This window comes from Charadrius vociferus, unplaced genomic scaffold (assembly GCF_000708025.1).
Source record: "Charadrius vociferus isolate BGI_N301 unplaced genomic scaffold, ASM70802v2 scaffold278, whole genome shotgun sequence".
NCBI lineage: Eukaryota > Metazoa > Chordata > Aves > Charadriiformes > Charadriidae > Charadrius > Charadrius vociferus.
Window position 1 is genome coordinate 970,282 of NW_009649705.1, and position 22,592 is coordinate 992,873.

The following is a 22,592-nucleotide window of genomic DNA, read 5'->3' on the forward strand; positions in this document are numbered from 1 at the left end:
ATGTAAGAACTAAAGGGCACGAAATGAAATAATCAGATAGCAAGTTCAAAATAAAAGATAGTTTTCACACACTATAAAATTAAAACTATGAAACTAATTGCTACACATGATATTTCCCATCCCGAAAGTCTACAGAAATTCAGAAATTTAGTTCGTTAAACACAAAGGTATCACTTCTGCCGCAGGAGGGATCTGACTCTGATCTGCAGATACCTGGAATTTCGGAGAGTACATCAGAAAAGTGCCATTACATGCCTCCTCTATTTTGATGTTCTTCCCTGGGCACCTGCTGCTGGCTGCTGTCAGAGCAGTGGGTGGGGGGACCTTTGGTCTGCCCCAGGGTGGAGGGTCCTATAACGCCAGAGGGGTCTAGAGCTGGATTTTCTTGGGGTGGGTAAAGTAGCTTTTAGTTTTAGTATTTTAGTATGTGCTACCCACAGCCTTTTCAGAGTGCCCTGTGGGGTGGGTAAGGCAGCTCAGCATGCATTTGGACTGCCACTACAGAGGACAGCCCGCGCCTCCTCCTGTCCCTGGCTGATCCTGCGAGGAAACGAATCCGCCACCAGCTCACCCCAGATGAGTACTTTTGTGGTGGTTCAGTTTGTGGCTGCACGGTTGCTCGACGTGCCTCTGCAGAGGAGGGAGAGCAGATCCCCCCCACGCACCCCCGGCAGCATCCCACAGTGACACTGGGTTAGTCATCGGGCAGACACACACGGTCCATTCTGTTCTACAAAAATCAAACCAAATGACTGATCAGAGATTGTCTTTAATGTATCTTCTAGAGGAGCTGTGTGGGGTTTGATCCCATTTTTCTTTGGCAGTTCAGCTGGTTTTTGCCCTGCAGGCAGGGGTTTGACAGGGCAGAGAGCTTGTGCTCTGTCTGATTAAAAGCGTGAAGACATCACTTGCAGGTCCCAGGATCATCAGCACTTCAGTGTCACTTCTGTTTGCTGGGTTGTTGGGGTTTTTTTTAATGATTTGTGCCAAGAAAAATGTGTGGGGCTGTGTATAAACACCTTATAATATGTAGAAGCTTGTTTTTACTGTGCTGTCCAACAAGTGTCCTTGTAGCAAGAAATAAAAGGGAAGTTTGGGGATTCAAAAGAGAATTCCTAGCAGACTCCTGTGCAATGCAGCACAGTCTGGGGTTTTGTGTGGAGATGGCATTAGTATTGCAGGGCGATGTTTGGTCTGAGGCAGTGCTGGGGGAAAAAACATGTGATTTCAGTGGGTGTTGAGAGGTCTGCGTGCAGAAATGCCGCCGGGGTTTTGTGAACGTGTCCCTGGAGGAGGCAGTCCCCAGTTAAAGGGCGAGCTCAGTTTGCAACGTTGCTGCGCCGAGCAACGCAGTTTGCAGGTAAAGAATGAACCACAAAGATTATGGTGCTTTCCAAACCATAAATGTAGGGCTGTGTACACGTGCAGGCTGCGGCAAGGTTTGTGCTCTGCTGATGGGAGCAGCTCCTGCCTTTGCTTCCAGCGCGTGAACTGACGCAGCTTCGCTGCAGAATGATGCAGATGTAAAGGTGGTAAATGCTGGCCCATGCTGAATGAGCGAGGTTGTGCTCTGGCTGGGTCAGTCCCAGTGAAAGCTGGACTGTTTGGGTGCTTCTCTGCTTCATTCCCTATTTTCTGGAGCAGCTGGATCAAGTTTGTAATTTGAGTGGGAAAAAATCTCAGTCCTCTTTCCCTGGGAGCAGCCTTAACACTTCAGCTGCTTGTGCCCTAAATAATGATACAGCATTTGCCTGTGAAGCAAGAGAAGTTTTAATAGCCATGCAAAAAATACCTGCTGCTGGAATTTTAACCGGTATAATATAACAAAGATAGACCGATAATGCGAACAGTGTTGTAATACAAGGAACTCCCAGCTCCCATCCAAATAGTCTTTCCCTTTGAATTGCGGTCATTTGAATATAGATTGAAATTGCATCAAGCTGCTTTAATGAAAAACAAATGTACTCCTTGGCTTGCTGCGCTGAGACGTCCGGGCGCTTTGGGAGCGGTCTGGGCGGCGCGGGCGGCTGCGGGCACAGCGCGGCCGGGGCCGGGCAGCCAGGTTTTTGCTTCTTTTCTGGAACTTCCTCCCTAAGGGCACCCCATGATGTCAGCCAGCCGTCAGCCCGCCGCGGCCAGGCTGAGCGCGCCGCTGGCAGTTCCCAGCCGGACTTGGCCTCGGAGGCACAAGCTGGGAGCCGAAGGCAGTGAACAGGCTGTTTCTCCACACTGTGGGGTAGCTCGGAGCCTTTTGTGATCCTCCGCCAGCCCTTTGGGACTGAGCATCACCCGTTAGACATCCAACCCCTGCCCTGGGGTCGAGTCTGACCGGCAGCATGGTAGCCAGGGGGGGAATGGCACGGTTTTGGAGTCTGGAGAGCCTTCAGATGGGTACATGTGAGTAGAACATGCTCTCTCTCTCTCTCTCTCTCTCTCCTTTAAACAGTGTTTTTAGATTGAACTGATAAACTGTGGCAGTCAGGGAGCCTGATTCTGATCACGCTTATACCGTGTCATCCACGGGAGCTTGCAGCCTTACACCGGTGACAAAGCTGCTGGGAGATGAGAATCGGTGCCAGGCTGTCTTTTGCATCCCGTTGGGGCGATCAGGAAAGCCCACCCCTACCTCTGATATTTCTGTCTGTAAACAACAGAGGAGTAGATGCAGAATGCAAGTGACTGATTTTTGCATGAGTAACTACGAAGACCATGTAAGCTTGTTGGTTTGGCACAGAATAACAAACAGTTATCGGTCCCAAAATTGCAGTCATTTTTCATCTGGAGCCAAATGAATTAGGTTATTTTGATGTGGCGTTGTTACTGGAACAAACCGACAGGCAGTACTGATAGTACAGTGGAGACATATAAAGGATCACTGGGATTAATTTTTTTTGTGTTGCTTTATAAGCTAAAAATTGATTTAATGAATTATTTATTTGCAGATTTTTTTAATAAAGCCGTTTCAGTGAGTTTCACAAGATGTATTTTAAAAGTTTATAATTGCTCAGATTTGTAAGTCTGTAGGGAAAAAAAAATTCCTTTTTTTAAATGGGGATTCTGCCTCCTCCCTGGTTAGGCAGATTATACCATTAATGTGAGTATATATTTAAAATGCTGGGGACTAGAAGAGAGTGGTTGAAAAACTGTGTTGTGTTATATCAAGACTATGCCATATTTTTACACTTTTAAAGGAAAGAAAAATCTTCCAGGCTTTTTAGTGAATCTGTGCAGTGATCAGCTTTGATCTCTCTTGCCAATTAATATGCAAATGACCACAGGTGCCAGTGACGGTATGCGCACCCTTAAGGAGGGTGTTTCTCCCTGTAAGGTAAATCATGGGTGGGCAACGGAGTCCCTGTGAGCTGCGTAGGTGTGCGGAGTAAGGCCAGGAGTCATCCCTTGGCGACTCTCACCCACCCGGAGCCCAGAGCTCATCAGGCAGGCGGTGCCCAGGCTTGAAGCAGCGCCGAGAAGAGGCAGGACCAGAGCCCTGCTGCTGGGTGGAATTGGCAGGTTCCATAACTCCACTTAAAGGTCCCTTCTCAGGCACTCAGGAGTGAGAGAGATGCTCTGCAGGCTGCAGGGCAATTTATCTGGGCCACAGTAACCATTAGAAAAGCAGTTCAGTGCCAGCAGCCCATTCTGAATTTTTTTTTTTTAATTGGATTTTTGAGCGCTGTATGATCTCCAGACTCTCTAGTTATTCACAGCTTGGGCCTGCCATAGGAATAAATCTTTAGGGATAAATTAAGAAGGACCAGAGAAGGCAGTCAAGCACTGGGCCACTGGTCATGAACGCTTCTTGGTTACTAGCTCATCCCCTGATCTGTGTGAATGTTATAGCTGGCTTTCAAAGGCAAACCTGCTCTGAAAGGGTCTAGCACTGAGCAGTGTGGACATGGGTCCGTCAGTATTAGTTGGTCCCGTTCATCTGCCAGTATGGAGATGATCACGAAAAGCATCTACCACCCAGCGATGTAGCCCCAAATGGGTTTTACAGTTTTACACAGTAACTGCATGTTTATATGTGCATAATGACAGTCACTTAAATGATGTTTCTCTTGGTTTATGTGACTGTGTAATAAGATGAAGCCCATTTTAGTTCTGCCCTCTATTTCTTTACAAAGCTGCCTCTTTGGTCAGAAAATGTACACTTGTCAAACCAAGAATTTTTTGTGATTTGGGGCAATTAGAACAAGTTTTTTCTCTGGCAGTTACACCGTGTCCCCTCGGGCCACCCTGTAGTTCCCCCGTGTGGGAGAGGTGTCGGCAGCCGGCTCAGAGCTGGGGCTGTGGCATGGGCTGCCCACCCCTCTCATGGCTGGGTGGGCACCGAGGTGTCCGGTCCCTGCAGGGGATGTGACGATGTGACAGCCCCAAGCCTGGGGGGAGCTCAGCATTGAGACTTCCCTTCTGGCCTCCAGGCCATTTGAGATTCCCTCTGGGTTAAAAAAATAAATAAGTAATGGTTGCAGTGCTATTTTTCGCGCACCAAAAAGGAGATTTTCTCAAGTTTCATCAGCTGCTAAATGAGAAGAATCTGAAGAAGAGCAAAAGGTACTTAATGGCGGAAAAGCTGTTTTCCTGAAGGCTCTGCTGCCCGCAGCTTCTGCTGTTGTTGTTATATTCGTGACAACAAAGGCAACTTCTCAGTGATTCCTCTTGCATTGTTTTTTTGTGTGGGGGGGGAAATCATAAAAATGATGAAGCAAACAGCTGTTGCACCTTTGTTTTAGCTGCTGCAGATGGTGGGACTGAGTCTTCGGCCTTAGTGGATGACAATGGCAGTGAGGAAGATTACAGTTACGAGGAGCTCTGCCAAGCCACTCCCAGGTACCTGCAGCCCGGAGGGGAACAGCTAGCAATTAATGAGGTAACGTCCTGGGCTTTGCATTGCTCTTAATAACGGGGAGGGGGGGTGTGCATGTGTTTTGCACAGGTCTGAGGTTTCATGTTAATCAAAAATGCAATGGCGGTAGCCAGCATAGTGAAGAACCCAGCAGCCATGGTGTCCTGTCTCTGGCAGAGCCCACGAGCAGATGCCAAGGCAGGAGCACAGTGACTGGTACTTCACTGGGGGTGTAACTGGTTAGCCTGTGTAACTGCTCAGCCTGTGTAACTGCTCTGGAGCAGGACTCTAATTGTTCCCACTAATAAATAGAATTACAGAATGGTTTAGGTCGGAAGGGACCTTGAAGATCATCTAGTTCCAACTCCCCTGCCATAGGTAGGGACGCCTCCCACTAGACCAGGTAATAGACGCATAGATTTCTAAAAATCCAGAATTTTAATTTTATCCTGTACTAGGAGTAATCACGGGCACTCTAGTGAGGTATTTTGTTTGATCTCTTAGTCATTTATAAACAGTTTGTTGTTTATCTTTTGTCCTTCACAACCTCATTTTCTTCCCACCTCAGCTGATAAGTGATGGCAGCATTGTCTATGCAGAAGCTCTCTGGGACCATGTGACTATGGATGATCAAGAGCTGGGCTTCAAAGCTGGAGATGTCATTAGAGTTCTAGAAGCTTCCAACAAAGATTGGTGGTGGGGAAGAAATGAGGACAAGGAAGCCTGGTTTCCAGCTAGCTTCGTCAGGGTGAGTAATTCTTGCTTTTGCACCATTGTTACGCAAGATTCCTAGCAGAGTGCAACAGCAACGGTCATGGCATTACTTTTAAGTGAAGGGCCTGATCCTCAGCATCTTTGTATCTAAACGTCAGTGGTGTAACTCCTATTGACCTCACAAGGGAAAAAGCAATAGAGAATCACACCCCAAGATCCCTTAGCTCCTCCGACACCTTTTACTCTGGCTTCTTACTTTGTGTGGTCCTTTTGTAACCAAAGGAATTTCTGAAGCAGAAATGAGGGCAGCAGAAAGCTCAACCAGGAGCAATCAGTGTATGCAGAGAGGATGCAGCAGTTTTCATGAGGAGTGAGGACAGCTATGCTGCAGAGATTTCTTGGTAAAATAGGGCTTAATTTATTATCACAACATTGTGTGGGAATCTGGTTCACAGTCTGAACTCCCCAGTCAGAACTCAGCCAGATTAATGACAGTATAACTCTCGAATTGTATAAAATTGAACTATGTTTTAGAAATAAATTGGAAGAACTCTTTGAGAGCCTGGAATGAAGCTTGGGCCACACTGTGGGAAGTATTACACAAAGTGGAAGAGATGGTTCCTGCCTTTGCCCTTCCTAGACCTCCAGCTAACATGGGCAATCAGACAAAAGTGCTGTTTTCCATGTCATACAGATGGGGAACTGGGGCAGAGGGAAACTATTTAGAAGTGTTTGAGTTGTCGACTTTTGTGATTTTTACCCATATGCTGGCTTGGCCAAAATAACACATAAACTATTAGTAAGGGTCAGAAAGAAGCTTGATTCTGAAAAATACACAGGCAACACAACGTGGTGTCTCCCAGATACTGTGAGCAGAAAACTGTATTTAACCAGACAGAAATCTCAGCACTTTATATGAATATGCAGTGGGTACAATGAGATAAATCCTGTTCTGAAACCCTTTCTATAAGGTAAGAATGGGAACATTTCTGTGGCAAGCCCTCTCTTAATTGTAAGAAGTTTGTAACAGTTTTATCGCATTTTGTAAAAGTTTGCTGCTTTACTCTGGTTTGCTTTGTTTGTTCTGGCTGCAGCTGCGAGTTAATCAGGAAGAAGTGCCAGAAAATTGTAGTAGTATCCAGGATGAAGAACAAGATGCAGATATTAGCAAACATCGTCAGAAAATAGCTGAAAACAAGGATCAGATGAGAACCAACGTTATACAGGAAATTATGAACACAGAACGAGTCTATATCAAGCATCTCAAGGACATCTGTGAGGTACATGCTTTAACCTGAGGGCATTCTGCTGACCTAATGTGAACAAAACGTCCCATATAAGTTGAGCACCGGGTTGGTTTCTTATACCAAAATATTCCCAATTGCACTTGTGTGGCTGTCAGTCAGACCCTTCTTGTGTCGTCTTATGGCTTTCCTCTGTACCGACTGCCGCAAGGCACCACTTCCTTTTTTTTTTCAAAAAAACATTCCACTTTTGACATGGAAAAAGTGCTTTGCTTATCTGACCTCTATTTCCATAGTAATTAGAGAACGAAGTCCAGTTTATTTAGAACTTTTTACCATTTGGTTTAGATAAAAAACTTTCAGTAACTTTAATAAAATTGATTACAGTTCAGGGACGAAAGTTTTTGAAAGTAACTTGCAAAGAGAATGTTTGCTGGGTGAGATTTTTTTTTTATTTTCTCCAACAAAGAGGTTTTTGCTGGATGCTTAGAAGAAGTCTTTAAAGGTGTCTTAGAACTACCTTACTTGTTTGAACCATAAAATGTGGGGCTTTCTCTGTTTTTTGTTCAAATTTTGTTGAAGGCCCACACTTGGACAAGAAGCTTCTTAGTACTTTACACTGAAGTTTGCCTCTCCTGACATGGACTGTGACGCATTTGACCTGTATTTGACTTGTATTTGTGGTTAGCATCTGGAAGGGTGCTAAGCAACCTACCAAAATATTCTCTGTACCCTTAGTTTGCTAGATCTCTCTCTGCATTTGTCGTGTTGTCATCCCTTAGTCCACCACTCATTAGATTCTCTCATGGACAACAAAGTAGACAAGACAGCAGCGTTTTGTTGTTTTTGTTTTTGTTTCTTTTTTTTGTTAGATCAGGCCTTTTTTATGCATTTCGAAGAAAGAAAAAAGGGAAAAGAAAAAGATAAAAATTGGTTGCTAATTAGCTAATTTTAAAACATTAAACATAAGTTTTGTCATTTAGATTCACTGTTTACTTAAGCTAGTAAGCTTGACTGTGTGCCTAAAAGATCAGGGAGGAATTTGTACATGCAGCTGTGTTGCTGCCACAGTTAGATGAGTTTGAGTTCTAGGACATGACTTTCATATTTTACTGGCCTATTAATTCTTAGACTGATATGAATAACTAATTTTCTCTAATACATATGTTCTATACCTCTTTTTTTAAATGTGGCATGCCTCTGAGTTTAGTAGAAGAGAGCAAACACACGTTTTCCAAGTAGAGAAGTGATGCTTCATGTTCGATGTGCAGGGTAGAGATGGGCTTCTTCTCTATTCAGTGAAATCTGTAGGGCAGGAGTTAAGGCTGAAAATACACTCACATAAGATTTAAGCCAGAAAAGCTACTGCAGATAGTAATGCAATTTTGCAAGCTCTGCACTAGAATGAATCACCAGGGCTGGTGCTGTCAGGATGATGAAGCTGGAGTATACTCAGAAAAACATTATACATTCAAGAAGTGTCTGCAGTCCTCAGTACAAGAGCTGCACAGGAATTAGTTTTCCTTGTTGGAATTATCCTCCTAACAGTTGTAAATGCGGTAGCTGGCTTGCAGCATAGCCACTGTACAGCTCTCAGAGCAGATGGCTGTGGAGGAGACAGGAATATTCATAACAGTGCCAGCAAAATTCAGGGTTGCTTCCTGGTAAACCTCACCGGAGCAATCGCAAGGCTTTTCACAGCTGTCTGCTCCCAAAGCAATTTGGGGGAAACCTGCCTGAAAGCAGCCAAACAGAGAAGCCTGGCAGATAAGCCCTGCCATACCAGTTAACCTTCACACTCATCTGTATCCCGGCGCCGTAGCTGATAGGAGAGTGTGAGCACAGCAGCTATTCCTGGATATTCAGCCCCTGCAGTGTATCCTCCTTGCCACACTCAGCTGTGTGGGACAGGTACCCGGGGATGTGTGGCTCTGCGTGGCAGCTGCTACTGCGTGTTTCTGCCCTAAGAGGCCCCCGATCATACCTTTCCTGCTTAGTTAAGCGAATGCTGATGCGATCTGATGTTGGTTATGGAATTTGCTCTGAGGGTGTTTTAAAACTGAAGGACTCAGTTGTGTGTCTACTTAACACTGGATATGAATAAAGTGCCCTGGACCTCGTGATGTTCTTACAAGTAAAGAGAAAAAAACTGGAAAAGTGATTGTATTTTTATGTATGGTCTTGCCAATACTGTTACCTCCTGCCAATGCCATATGGATTTTACCAAACAGCAGCATTCTGAATGCATTATAATAAGTTCTTTATTTTGCTTCTCTGGCTTAGACTGTGCCTGCTTACCTACTGGTTAAGGAACCAGTACTTCAGCCCTGGTAGAAATTGTCTTTGTATTCATTGTTTTAGTGTTTGTTCTTACCCGCATAGAGAAGAACTGGTGTGGCACAGAGAAATTGCTACGAAAAAGCATGGTAGCTAAAGCAGTCGCTGTCTAAGGCATGGAGCCTTACTGCGGGCTCGCCTCCAGCATGGCGAGTAGTTGTAACAAGGAGATGCGAATGGGCTCCACACATTCTGCAGGTTTCTGGTTCCCTGATTCATCTACGGTACTGTGAGACAGAAGGTGGACTGCAGAAATCAATATGTAGACATTTCAGATGCAAATCTGCAACTGCACGTCCGTGTGTGTGTCTGTGGCTGGGAAACCACTCACCTGCCCGTAGCTCACAGGGGATTTGTCAGCTCAAATGGGCTTGTTCAGGGTAGAACCTGTTTTCACATCTTCAGACTAAAGAGGCTTTTTAATTTATTTCCAGGGTTATATTCGGCAGTGTCGCAAACACACAGGAATGTTCACCGCAGCTCAGTTAAGCACCATTTTTGGAAATATTGAGGATATTTACAAGTTCCAGAGGAAGTTTCTGAAGGATCTTGAGAAACAGTACAACAAAGAAGAACCTCATCTCAGTGAAATAGGATCATGTTTTCTTCAACATGTACGTTGCAAAAGTCAATTTTATTTATGAAATTAACAAAATATGATAAGAAAATGCTAAGTTACCATGATAGAATGGGATTTTAGTAACAAGTGCTTATCAAATACTCAACTATGTATAGATAGCATTTTAGAATGTAAAATAATTTACAATTAAAGGATTATTTAAATGTTTCAGATTTCTCCTCATCTTTAGCAAGCATGTAACTTTGTACAAAATTTCATGTTTCCTTTTCAAAACCGTAAAGATCACAGATGAGCTGGACTATTTGCAGTGATGTTGTACTGGACATGCAAAAACTTCCTAAAGACAATAAGAAAAGAAGGTGGTGGGGAGAGAGGCTGTGAGTTTGTGATAGACGCTTGCTAAGCCTGTAGCTGTCTTCCACAAAGAAAAGTACTTTTTAAAGTGGGTTAGATAATCCTGACTCAATGGAGGCCTCTCTTTCTGTGTTCTTACAAAGAAAGTAGGTAGTTTTGACAGTTACAAAGTAGATTTCTGCATAGTTTCAAGGCTGATCAGCCAGGAAACAATATAGGAAATGGATTAGTTAATTAGATATAATAGATGTTACACAAATATCTTTCCTCCTGTATAGGCAAATACTTTAGTTAAAGCTTTGACTTTTTTCTTTTTTTTTTTTTTAATAGCAAGAAGGCTTTGCTATTTATTCAGAGTATTGTAACAACCATCCCAGTGCCTGCATTGAACTTTCCAAACTAATGAAACAGGGCAAGTACCGCCACTTCTTTGAGGCCTGTCGCTTGCTTCAGCAGATGATTGACATTGCCATTGATGGTTTTCTTCTCACGCCCGTTCAGAAAATCTGCAAATACCCTCTGCAGCTTGCAGAACTGCTCAAGTACACCACTCAGGAGCACAGGTGAGAGAATTAAAAAACAAATCTTATAATAGTAATAACACCTAATTACTCAAGTTTTCTGGGTGACACAACACTGAGACTTTTGAGATCAGGAACAAAACTCCCACTGGCTGCTGTAGTCAGGAGCTCCTTACGTGATGGGCATCTTCGGAACCATCACAAATATTAACAAAAACAGTATCTGAAAATGCAGCACAGGGACTGACAGGATGCAAGACAATGACAAATAAGTGAAGGAGGGAGAACAAAAAGATGAAGATGCTGAAGTAGGATGCAAGGAGGGATGTGTAAATGAGAGTGAAAAAAGCCAGTGTATCCAAGAAATGAAGGAGAAGAAAATCCATGGAAGAAAGGGGGAAGCTCCCTAAATGTTGTGGACACAAGAAAAGGTAAAGAAGGCCTTAGAAAAAAATGCAGTCTGAGCAAGTTTGGAAGTAATGTTTTTTAGAAACTTATTAGTAATAAACATTGCCTTTGATTGCAATCAAGTCCAGATACTAGATTTTCAGCTGGGATAAATAAGAACTGAAGTTGCAGGTTATTAGCCTTTCTAGTATACCCCTGAGCTGATTAAATCTTTGACTAAATTAAGATTTTATCTTTAAATGTCTGCCTTTTTACCTTGTACAACTGCAAGAAAAATGTTCCATTGTGACCCCTGTGCTAAAAGTCCAAATACATCCTGAGGCAGTGCTTCCTTGTCCAAAGTCTGCGCTTTAACCTTGAGAAAACTCCCCTTGGAGACCACAGGATTTTTGCCAGGGGCAAAATATAGGGGATGAGAAGTACTAACATTCAGGTGTGAAATGCCTTCATTCAGTTCTGTGACTACCTGGAAAGCCCTGCAATAACAATTACTAACATAGGCAATCTTTTTCACTGCTACTAATTTTAGAAAGAGTATTCTGTGAGCTATTAAACGTGCAGATGAAGTGACAGCAAAGTCTTGCCACCTTCCACCCGTAGTACCTGTTTTCTTCTTCTGTGGCACAACATCCAGAGATGCCTCCAAGCACAGACAGGCGCCTGGTGTACAGAGATGCTCACGAACAGGCAGGCCTACATCCACACGGAGCCTTGGTAAAGCTCCAGCCAACCGGGTTTTTTTGGTAGCTTTTTGCTTTGTTTTCATGAAAAGTTTGAAGATCCGATATGCACAGCCTGCTGTGAAGGCCACAAGTTATGCAGCAAATGTGGAATAATGTATGCACCATCAAAGAAAGAAGGAACTGAGATAAGGAAGGGCAAGAGTAGCACCGTGGATATCGTGCGGTCACCCTGTGGGACATCTCCCTGACCTTAGTAGGATCCTGTTATTGTTAATCTCACTTTTTGTATACAGTGTGGCAGAAAGAGTTTCAATAGATATAAATAGAGAGAGGAGTGTAACACGCAGATTTAGAAGGGAAGTGCATCCATCAGCAGCAGCCGATGAAAATAGGAACTGAGACAGAAGCAGATAAAAAGGACAGCGAGGCTGACCCCTTTGCAGGATTTATTTCTGGCTCGTACTGTTTTCTACCTCTGGCTCCTTTTTCTGCAAGAGGCGTGCTGATAAAGGAGGGAAAGCAGCTGCTCTGCTGGGATTCTAAGTCAAGAAATAAGTCTGTTCCATTCTACCTTCTCAGAGACTCCTTTCGAGGAAGGTGAAGGAGTGATGGGTGCTACTCAAAGGGGAAGGGAAACCTGCCTAGAGCTTGGGGGCATTCATAAGCATATGGGGAGCTCAGGGAAAGAAGGAGGGGAGCAGAGCAATGGAAGAAGGACAGGAGGCTTACATTTGACCTGGAGCGGGCAGGGGCAGGTGACCGCCTTGGCTCTTACACACTTGTTCCATGGAAACCGGTCACTTTGTCAGCATTGTCTCCTTTAATCCCTTTCTTCACTGCCCACGTTCTTGGGTCCCCCGCTTACCCTGTTTGAGGTTGCTTTCAGTATTTTTGTTGCCCATATAGCATTCTCCGTTAGTGTTCATCCATCCAGCTGCTGGGAACAAGAAGGAGAAAATACAGTTGTTAAACACAATTAAAGGAATGCCCTTCTCAATAAAATCCCACTAAAATCTTGCTTAAAAACAAATTCCTTCGGTGAAATGTAGGTATCACTGAGGTCAATGGGAGTTCTGCCATTGTTTTCAGTAGAGGCAGTATTGCAATTCATTAATCTACCTCCTCTGCCTCCTTCCACCAGTTTAATTATTTCCTCCTGGACAAAGCCTAGCAGTACGGCAGCACTGAATTGTACAGACTACTATGTGAGGTTCAGGATAGCTGAGAATCAGGCTTCTCTTATTTAGTACCCTAAGTAGAGGGTTAAATGGGTAATGCGGGCTAATGTTTCAAGCACTGTGTCACATGTGCCTACACTTCACAGTGATTATAACAACATAAAAGCTGCATATGAGGCTATGAAGAACGTAGCGTGCCTGATCAATGAGCGAAAACGAAGACTAGAAAGCATAGACAAGATTGCACGTTGGCAAGTCTCTATCGTAGACTGGGAGGTAAGTGTCAGCCTGTCCCTTTCCTGGGCAAAGGTACTGTGTACAGTACTTCATGTCCTCTACAGGATATGTCTTTCTGCATAGTAGGTAGTTTATGGTGTCTACTTTTCAACTGGTCATTGCTCAGTTAAAAGTCCAATTGCTTCATTTGCAGTGATTCTGTTACTGATTACCTTGTTTATAAATCAGGAAGAGCAGCGTGTATTAACATGGGCACTTGTAGAGCAGAACCACATTCATTGAGTTCGCCTGTACAAGATTATCTACATTCTATGACATTTTCAAATCTAATAATAAAAATAATAGAAAACCGAATAAACCTAAGACTTGATTATAAAGTGAGACTGGTTAGACACACAGTAAGATGTTAAAATATTATTTACTACATACCTATATATCTTCTTAGGGACCAGATGTGTTAGCCAGAAGCTCAGAACTGATCCACTCAGGAGAACTGACCAGAATATCAAAGCAAGGCAAAAGCCAGCAGAGGACTTTCTTCCTTTTTGACCATCAGCTTGTGTTCTGTAAGAAGGACTTACTGAGAAGGGACATCTTGTATTATAAAGATCGTATTGACATGGATGAGATGGAAATTTTGGACACTGAAGATGGCAGAGACAAAGACTTTAACATTAATGTCAAGAATGCTTTTAAGATAATAAATAGAGTGACAGAAGAGATTCATTTGTTCTGTGCAAAAAAACAAGAGGATAAAAAGAGATGGATGGAAGCATGCAAAAGTGAAAGGAGAAGAGTTCAGGAAGACAAGGAAATGGGTGAGTGGAAGGATTTCCTCTCTAAATGGTGGTAAAAACAAGGAGGAATGCTCTTGCTTTTACACTTGTTTATGCTTTGTGCAGATACACACTTTGCCTTCTGGGACTGGTGTCTCTTTCTTACCCGACATGACTTTTAGCTGTGTAAGTGAAGCCTATTCAGGTGTGTTTGCCCTGTCGTTGTGGGCCAAAGGGCAGTTAGCTATGACATCCATGTCACAGCGTAACCCGTGTGATTCTGGCGCATTACAGAGCAGAACGAGATATGAAATATGACAATATGCAATTCACAAATACCAATCAATAATAAAACTCCATCCAAAATCCTAGCACTTCCATATGAATCATTGGTCCAAAACATCTGTTCATAAAGGACACTTCACTATAAAGCCAAGCAGCAAATTATTCTGTGATTCTATGATTCCCTTCCCTTCCCTTCCCTTCCCTTCCCTTCCCTTCCCTTCCCTTCCCTTCCCTTCCCTTCCCTTCCCTTCCCTTCCCTTCCCTTCCCTTCCCTTCCCTTCCCTTCCCTTCCCTTCCCTTCCCTTCCCTTCCCTTCCCTTCCCTTCCCTTCCCTTCCCTTCCCTTCCCTTCCCTTCCCTTCCCTTCCCTTCCCTTCCCTTCCCTTCCCTTCCCTTCCCTTCCCTTCCCTTCCCTTCCCTTCCCTTCCCTTCCCTTCCCTTCCCTTCCCTTTCCCTTTCCCTTTTCCTTTCCCTTTCCCTTTCCCTTTCCCCTTCCCCTTCCCTTTCTTTTTTCTTTTCTTTTTTCTTTTTTTTTTTTTCTTTTCTTTTTTCTTTTCTTTGATTCTAATTGTAGATTTATACTGTCCATATCGTATAATGGCACCTCCTGTGTCCAGGAGACTTGTGCAGTTAGAATAGACTGTTTCAGTTGGAAGGGACCTGCAACAATCATGTAGTCCAACTGCCTGACCAATTCAGGGCTGACCAAGTTAAAGCATGTTATTAAGGGCATTGTCCAAATGCCTCTTGAACACTGACAGGCCTGGGGCATCGACCACCTCTCTAGGAAGCCCGTTCCAGTGTTTGACCACCCTCTTGGTAGAGAAGTGCTTCCTAATGTCCAGTATGAACCTCCCCTGATGGAGCTTCGAGCCATTCCCACGCGTCCTGTCACTGGATACCAGGGAGAAGAGCTCAGCACCTCCCTCTTCACTTCCCCTCCTCAAGAAGCTGTGGAGAGTGATGAGGTCGCCCCTCAGCCTCTTTTTCTCCTAACTAGACAAACCCGAAGTCCTTAGCTGCTCCTCTTAGCAGTTGCATGGTATCATTAGTTACAGACCAAATAATAACACCACAGGACAGTGTACAGAGAAATGAAGCCTAAACTTGAGCGAGCAGGGAAAAAGGTAGCAAATCCTAGGATTAACTTTAGACCCACAGCCTGCGGGACACTCTAAAGGACAGTGTCTTCTGTGTGAGTGTAGATTTAGGATTGTTATTTTAATTTCTTTTTTTGTATAGTTTCATGCTTCCTTTAAGATCAATGACAAAAGCTCCAGCAAAATTTCATTGGCAAAACGTACACAAAGAAGACAGCAATGCTAATAAGAAAAATAGAAATCTTTTTTAATATTCCTAAAGAAGTAATGAAAATATTAGTGCATCTGTGTGTGTTGACTACATGAGAATTTCTCCTTTCTACAACGCTCTTCAGGCTTAGGCTTTGGATGTCAGCAGGTTAAAATTGGAAATGCAGTGAAGTGGATGATATAACTCAGAAATTATTAAAATTTAAACAAGATGCCAAATCTCATATCCCATGTTCACTTAAAACACCTGGTCAGAAGAATAGGAAGACTGAAATAACCCTTAGTTTACAAATGTAAACCTTTTGATCTTAGTGGCTTTCTCTTGTTTGATACTGTTGTAAATACGACGAAAATAAGGCCTCCTCCGTATGTATTGTAGATAGTCCGTAAACTGAAGAAAATGCTTTCACGTTTACCAATTCATACTCTAAAAGCAGTTTTAACTCTTCCCCATTGCACCAGCTGTTGCAGTTAACGCCAGTCGTCTCAAGTCTAGAGTAAATAATGAAGCAGCCACAGCTAAACTTTCCTCACACTCTCCAGGCTTTTCAGAACCAACTGTTCTCCTGCGCTGAACATCGCGGTGTGACTTTATGATCCTGTTGGACACAACACTGATGGCTTTCATGAGTTGCTCTGTGTAGAGCTTGTTCAGTCACCTTCTGCTCACGGGGATGGGTGGTGGCTGCCTTTCCTAATTCACCTAAACCAAACTCTAAAATAAAGTGGATATTGCAAAAGGGTGAAGGTGATCAGAAGGTAATAAAGCAGTGCAGAGGATCTGATGATGAGTGTCCAAACAATCCCTCTTAAAACAAAGTTACAGAAGGCCTCCAGTCCAGCATACAATGAGAACAGTAGTACAGTCATATGGAAGGACAATATGGAATAAATCACAGCTCGTGCACTTTTGTGAGCAGGCCTGAGCAAAAGAAGATAAAATGTGAACATATTCCATTCCGGTCCTTTTTGAGGAGCACTCCTGAGCTCTTCAAACCTGTATCTACACCTCCTCCTGCAGTGGTTGCTTTATGGACCACTGGGAGACTATGTTGAGCGGGCTAAATGCTGTATGTTAGGATGCATCTGAGGCTCACACTAGTGCTTGCCCTGGGCAGCAGCAGGTCTGTCTTGTGCAGGTAGTGGGGCGTTACCATTCCTTCTAAGTGACACTGCTGCAGAAATCCCCAAGCATGAGGAAACTGCAAAGGTGTAGCAGCTGCAGCTCTAAATGTCATTATTTATTTTACGGGGACCTCATGAAAATCAAAATGATGTTCAAAAGAGTAACCATTCAACAGTGGTGACAGTGAGAACGATGAGATTTGTCGTAATAGCACTAGCCCTTATTTAGGGCTGGGTCACAAATTCCCATGGTGCTGAGCGCAAGGGTTGCAGAGGGCCCATTGTGCTTGCTGCCCTTCAGGCACTGTGCAATATAGTGAAGAAAATTCAGTATAACGAGAGACTGTATTTTTGATAATGGCACATAGGCACAGGCAGTCTTTTCTGCCCATAGAACAGCTAGCCTTCTGGAAACTTGCTTTTCAAATGTCACAACTCATTCCAATGTACCTGTTTTGGCAGAGGTATCATGAACCAGAGGAAAGATAGTTGAGCTGTAATAGCTAATGTCCATCTGGTCTTGTGAGTCACAGTGACTTGAATGTTTTCTCCGTTACCCAGAAGACTGCTACTTTTCTAAAATTTCTTTTTTTTTTTTTTTGCCATAATTGAACCTTTAGCCAAAACCAGTGGAAAGGCACCATCATTGTAAACCTCAGGTTTAAATTTATCTTGTTTATTGTGTAAGCTATCTTGCTGGACTTCACACAAAGCCTCTAATCTAACCACTCAGAGAACAAATACATACCCTTCCAAGCCAGAACTGTAAATGGCATTTTACTTCCATTTTCAAAGACACTTTGGTGCGAGTCACTGTCTTCCAAACCATATCTAGCTTTTCTTAGCTTTTATGAATATATGGGAAGAAAAGGCCACAGCCAGAAAATCCTTCTCCAAACCACTAATAGTCACCCTAAGAAAGCGGCCTGTTCTCTGTTGATGAAATTGCTTTCATTTTTTTAAATCTGTTTCCTTGTTTCTATAATGGAAAAAACCCTGCATAAGAAAATACCTCCCAGTTATGGCTAACTGCTGTTGTATTGAAAGTTAATAGGCTGATTTGTAATAACTTCTTCATAAGTTCAGACTAAAAAAGTACAGGGAATTTTAAAAGTATAGAGAAGTGCAGGAAGATGCAAAATGGAACCAAACCAGGTGCTTCATTTTGACTTTTAATCGCAACTTCTGTGCTATTTATGTGCGTATGAGTGAAATGAGTGACAGCACGTGCACCCTGTTGTCTCCTTGTGCAGTCGTAACATATCTCAACTGTCCATGTATCTCAACTGTCTTGTACACAGGGAGAGGGAACTGGGTGCTTGTGCACGAACTCCGGATGACACCAGTCACTGGTGTCACCTTTCACAGCAGATGCCTGGCACCTCTGTCACTCAGCACAGAGCAGTCATACACCTGTCACGTGGTAGTACATAGCATAGGGTTGACCACATAGTGTAGCATCGTGTAAGTCGTACAAGTATGCAAACAAGTACATGAGAAACCCGGGCTGATGCAGCCACAGCCACCCCACAGCCTGTTTCCGTGTCTGGCAGATTATGTGATACTGTCTCCTCCGAGTGGAGGGAAAGATACCCAAATTTGTACTACTGCAATACCAGCGACGTCAATTTGTTAACCCAAGTTAGCTCAGACTGAGTTAAAAAAGAAACAGATTCTGCAGTTGTCATCTATTACTTGGTGGCTTGTAGCTTTCAGAAGTGTTAATTTACACTTTTTTTTTAATCTCTTGTTAGCTGGACTTACCTATAAAGAGAACTTTTTGTGTGGTTAGTTCCCCAGTGATTGCCACTTGCAGGAACTGGAAGGCAGCTTTTCCCAGTAATCTACAGGCAAATTAATGTTCCTTTTGTTATCTCACTGAAAAAACTATCTTTAAATTTATATGACGAAGTAAAATGTACTTCTAAAAACTTCAGATATATTGTTGTTACGATTTACTAAAAGTTGTTTAAAATATAGTTTACTTATTTGTTTTAATTTAATGTAAACAATTATTAGATACAGTGTTTTTATACCAGTGCCCTAACTTACACTTTGACATAGGAATGGAAATCTCAGAAAACCAGAAGAAACAAGCCATGCAGAATGCCCGTAAGTCAAGGCATGGAAAAATTAAAGGTGGGTGTTCAGAATTGCTTTACATTCTTACTGTGTTCCAGTGTTCTTTATGTTAGGAGATAGCACAATCTGGCTATGGGTGAGTTCGTTAATCTTTTAAAAAATTTTCATGGTTTGCATGGAGTTAAAATAATTTCCATTAACCTGTATATTAATATCAAATTGCAATGCCTTTGTAAACTGTCTACTAAATCAGCTCCCCAATCTCCTTCAGACAGGCAAGTCAGTATTCTCTTTATTAGAGAAGAAACTCAAGAGGCAAGGCAAGAGCTTTATTTCAGAATGTAAGAAAGTGCATGCAGAGATTAAATTAGAAATGAGGGTTACTGATTCCTTCCTTTGCTTTTACTCAAACAGCTCGTTCTTCTTTAGCAATTCTGTGCTTCATTTAAAATATTCTAAAGTTCTTTTTGCAAGCCACGTGTTGCTGTATTTACAATAACACACTCAAAATGGGTCCCTTCTGTCCTAGACTAGAAGGAAGGATTTCTCTGGAAACAGCTTTTTTATTCCTTTTCTATCTCAGAAAATGTGTTGCGATTTTGTCCTTTTCCATCTTAAAGTCAAATTTGGGTAAATCTCCAGTGTGTTGAGAGAATCAATTGAGGAATTGGTACCAGATTAAGTCTGAATTTAGGAGTGAAGGAGTTGATGTTAGGTAGTCCTCTGCTGTCTGGGATTAATATTATTAAAGCATTTTCTCTTTATCAGTCACTAGGTACCTGTAAAATCTGTTCTGGATTTTCAGGGGAGTGGCTGAAAATTGTGATCAGGAGATTCTGTTCAGAATGCACAAAGGTCAAAGTCTGAGAACATTAGCCTGGAAAAATATTTTCCAAATTGAACAAATAACGTTTTTGTTGGTAGCCCTATTTTCCCTAGCTTTATTCTGAGAGTTGCCTAAAATACAAGTGTCTACTGTGTTAAGTCATTCCTTTGAAATTCCAGAATTTACTTGTGCAAGCAATATAGCCAGGCTATGTGAAACTGCTACTTATTTTTTGTAATTCTGTCATGTTATTTTTACTGGTATTATTTTCTTCTTAAGCCAAATCAATGCAACAATTAAAAAGTTTAACATCAGAAAAGATAACCTTCAGTAGTGCTTCCATTCAAGATCAAGGCAAAATTCTTACCGGCTTTATTGACCATTGAATTTGCCCCATGGTCCTGTGCTTAAAGTTTCCCAGTATTAGTTCCTCTGCTAGCTGACTCATACGCTTTGTTCCACTGTTCCTTTTGCAGGTGTAAGCTATAACGGGTGTCCTGTGCCTCCTCCACACCAAAGCCTGCATCCTATTCATCAGCGCCACATCACTGTGCCTACCAGCGTCCCGCAGCAGCAGGTTTTTGCCCTGGCAGAACCCAAGCGGAAGCCATCCCTCTTCTGGCATACCTTCAACAAACTCACTCCCTTTAAAAAGTGAGAGGCCCAGGACCTGGGAAGGACATCGGCACGGAGGGAGGCTTACTCCAGAGAAGGACCTTGGAGACGTGGTTAACTTTATTTGAACTCAATGAATCTCCAGTTTTGGAGGGAAAATCTTGGGCTCCCTTGAGCCAGAAATACAACCTTTGTCTAGAAGAAGAATGAAGTTCCTCAAGACTGCTCTGAAGTCAATGTTGCCAAGTGTCAGCATTGCTGATGAAGAGCAGTCTGCCTACTGACAAAGACGACTTGCTGTTACTCTGAAGCAGCAGTATTTGATCTTTGTTTCTTAGGTATGTTGAAGTAGTGATGGAATCATGCAGGTCATTAAAACATTTCATTTTTCTTAACCTTATGTTAATGGCCAAATTTAGGATAGGGAGGAATCTTTCCTTAGGGATATAGCAGCAAGGAATCTTAGGAGAGTTTTCTCCTTGCTTTTGGAGCACTGAGCAGAGACCACCCATTAATATCAGGTGGAGACGTCCCGTGTGATTAACCAGCTGTTGCAGAATTTAGCGGACCCTAATCCTTCCTGTCCTTTTCTATTAAATTGCCAAATGGCAGGGGAACATCCCGCAAGGCCTTACCATATTCCAGATTGGAACAGGGAAATTTTATTCTGTCATATAGAAACATGAACAGAGTGTGAAACAGACTATAAAGATATGTGCATTTATTGCACACAAGTGGAAGCAAGAGGAGCCCAGGGCATCTCAGATTGATTACTTTCAGTCACAGCAATATACTGCATGCTTTTCAGTATATAGCTTTTATATCACTTTTTGCGCACTTCTTCGCCTGGGAGATGCTTCTTTGTATTTCCAATATGCTTATTTCTTTGTGTAAAAAGTATTTTTTTTTTTATTTTCTAACAGAGATAATGTGAATGTACAAAGTCAGAGTTGAGACAGTACGTGCTGACTGCTGGCTATGTTACATAGTTCTCACGCTTTGTGTTCCTATAGCTTGACTTAGAAAATGGATGAATGATAATGTAAATATATTGAAGTGGTCTGGATCCATGCTTCTTATACACAATTGACAATGGGTTTTGACCAATTATGTCATCACAAAGAAAGAGAAATCCTCACTGGAAGGGACAGAGAAATTGTGTGGACCAGAGATGGATTTTTGTCTCAGACTCGTCAGTCTGTATCGGAAGGGGAAGAACCTGACTCGATTAAGGTCAGCTCTGGCCAGCATATGCAATACATGATTTGCGTTGCTACGATTTGTCTATGACATGAAGTTGATTTGGGAGAATAACTTTTAAAAAGCCACCAGGAAGAAACAGCTTCTTGATACTTGCAGCACTGATCATTTCTGTTTGATAGCTCTCATTAAGGATGACAAGACTGCTGGTAATATGGAAGGAAAGAAAGACTCCATATGTTTCAGAACTGATTTACTATGAATGTCTTTATAATACTTTATCCTATGCTGCTGATTGGGGGCATTATCTGATGATAAGGATAGATCCAAGGGTATTCTTTGACAATGGACACAATCAGCTTTGTCATGAATGTGTAATATATGAAGAACAAACAAGGGGCTAGAGGCCAGGCATCTTAACAACTGTGTAAAAAAGCCTTATTTTAAACATGTATTTGTTCCTACTACTATTGTTACCTCTATATTTTTGTTTATCGTCAGTGTTGTGAAGCCCACTAGTTGCTAGATTTTGGGATTTGATAACTTTGTGGCAACTTCTGCAAAGCCCAGGTTTGTGGGTTTGATTTTAGATGACATCTTTTGACAACTGTACATTTCAAATGCCTTGTGTATATAGCTCAGCAATAATACCTAGTCTGGTGACGTTCAGCTGAATTGTTCGCTGCATAGTGAACTTCATTGCTTGCGCTTTCCCATAGCGATGGAAGATGACCTGAAACAGTTAAGAACTGAAAATACGCACTGACATTTTCAACAATTCAGCTTAAACAAAATGCACGGGAAAGTTAATGAAAAAAGCTGGCTGGGTTGTATTTTTCTTTTGCTGATTAAAACAAGCCATTTCTGTTCAGATTTTGTAAAAAGATAATTACAAATGCTCAATTTAAACACAAGGAGCGGAATTCCAAATGCAGGCAGGGATGCATGCCTTTCCCCTTAAATGAATAACCCTTTTGTGTTTCTTCCATACCCATTTTTGTGGGTACTTGCTGCATTCAGGCCTGCAAACCAAAGTGATGCACGTACTGTGGAAGTGGAGATGATGTTTTTCATAATTACATGTTGAAAGACTTGTTCTAGATGAAAAAATGTCTGAAGTTGGATTGCAGTGCTCACCCAGAAACTTTCCCAGATGGACCTGAAGACATTATGAGATCCACACTTACTTACAAATGTGTCTTTGCTAAAACATACTTCCTTCCAGGGCTTGGTTCTGTGGAGTGCTGGGAAAAAAAATTTGGAGGTTTT

At 42.5% G+C, this 22,592-nt stretch overlaps 1 protein-coding gene across 4 annotated transcripts in view; it reads left to right on the top strand.

The window, feature by feature from the left end:
* Positions 1-20,166, top strand: part of SPATA13 (spermatogenesis associated 13) — a 44,280-nt gene extending 24,114 nt beyond the window's left edge. For 2 of the 4 annotated variants that reach the window (XM_009890611.1, XM_009890612.1), the window contains 9 exons: positions 4,737-4,873; positions 5,418-5,597; positions 6,658-6,843; positions 9,579-9,758; positions 10,409-10,641; positions 13,015-13,144; positions 13,551-13,923; positions 18,665-18,743; positions 19,992-20,166. In XM_009890611.1, coding sequence (XP_009888913.1) covers positions 4,737-4,873; positions 5,418-5,597; positions 6,658-6,843; positions 9,579-9,758; positions 10,409-10,641; positions 13,015-13,144; positions 13,551-13,923; positions 18,665-18,743; positions 19,992-20,166 — 1,673 coding nt within the window. Of the gene's footprint in view, positions 1-2,336; positions 2,392-4,736; positions 4,874-5,417; positions 5,598-6,657; positions 6,844-9,578; positions 9,759-10,408; positions 10,642-13,014; positions 13,145-13,550; positions 13,924-18,664; positions 18,744-19,991 lie in introns of those variants that run through there. The other 2 variants (XM_009890613.1, XM_009890614.1) reach the window with 2 other exon arrangements.
* The last annotated feature ends 2,426 nt before the right edge of the window (positions 20,167-22,592 follow it).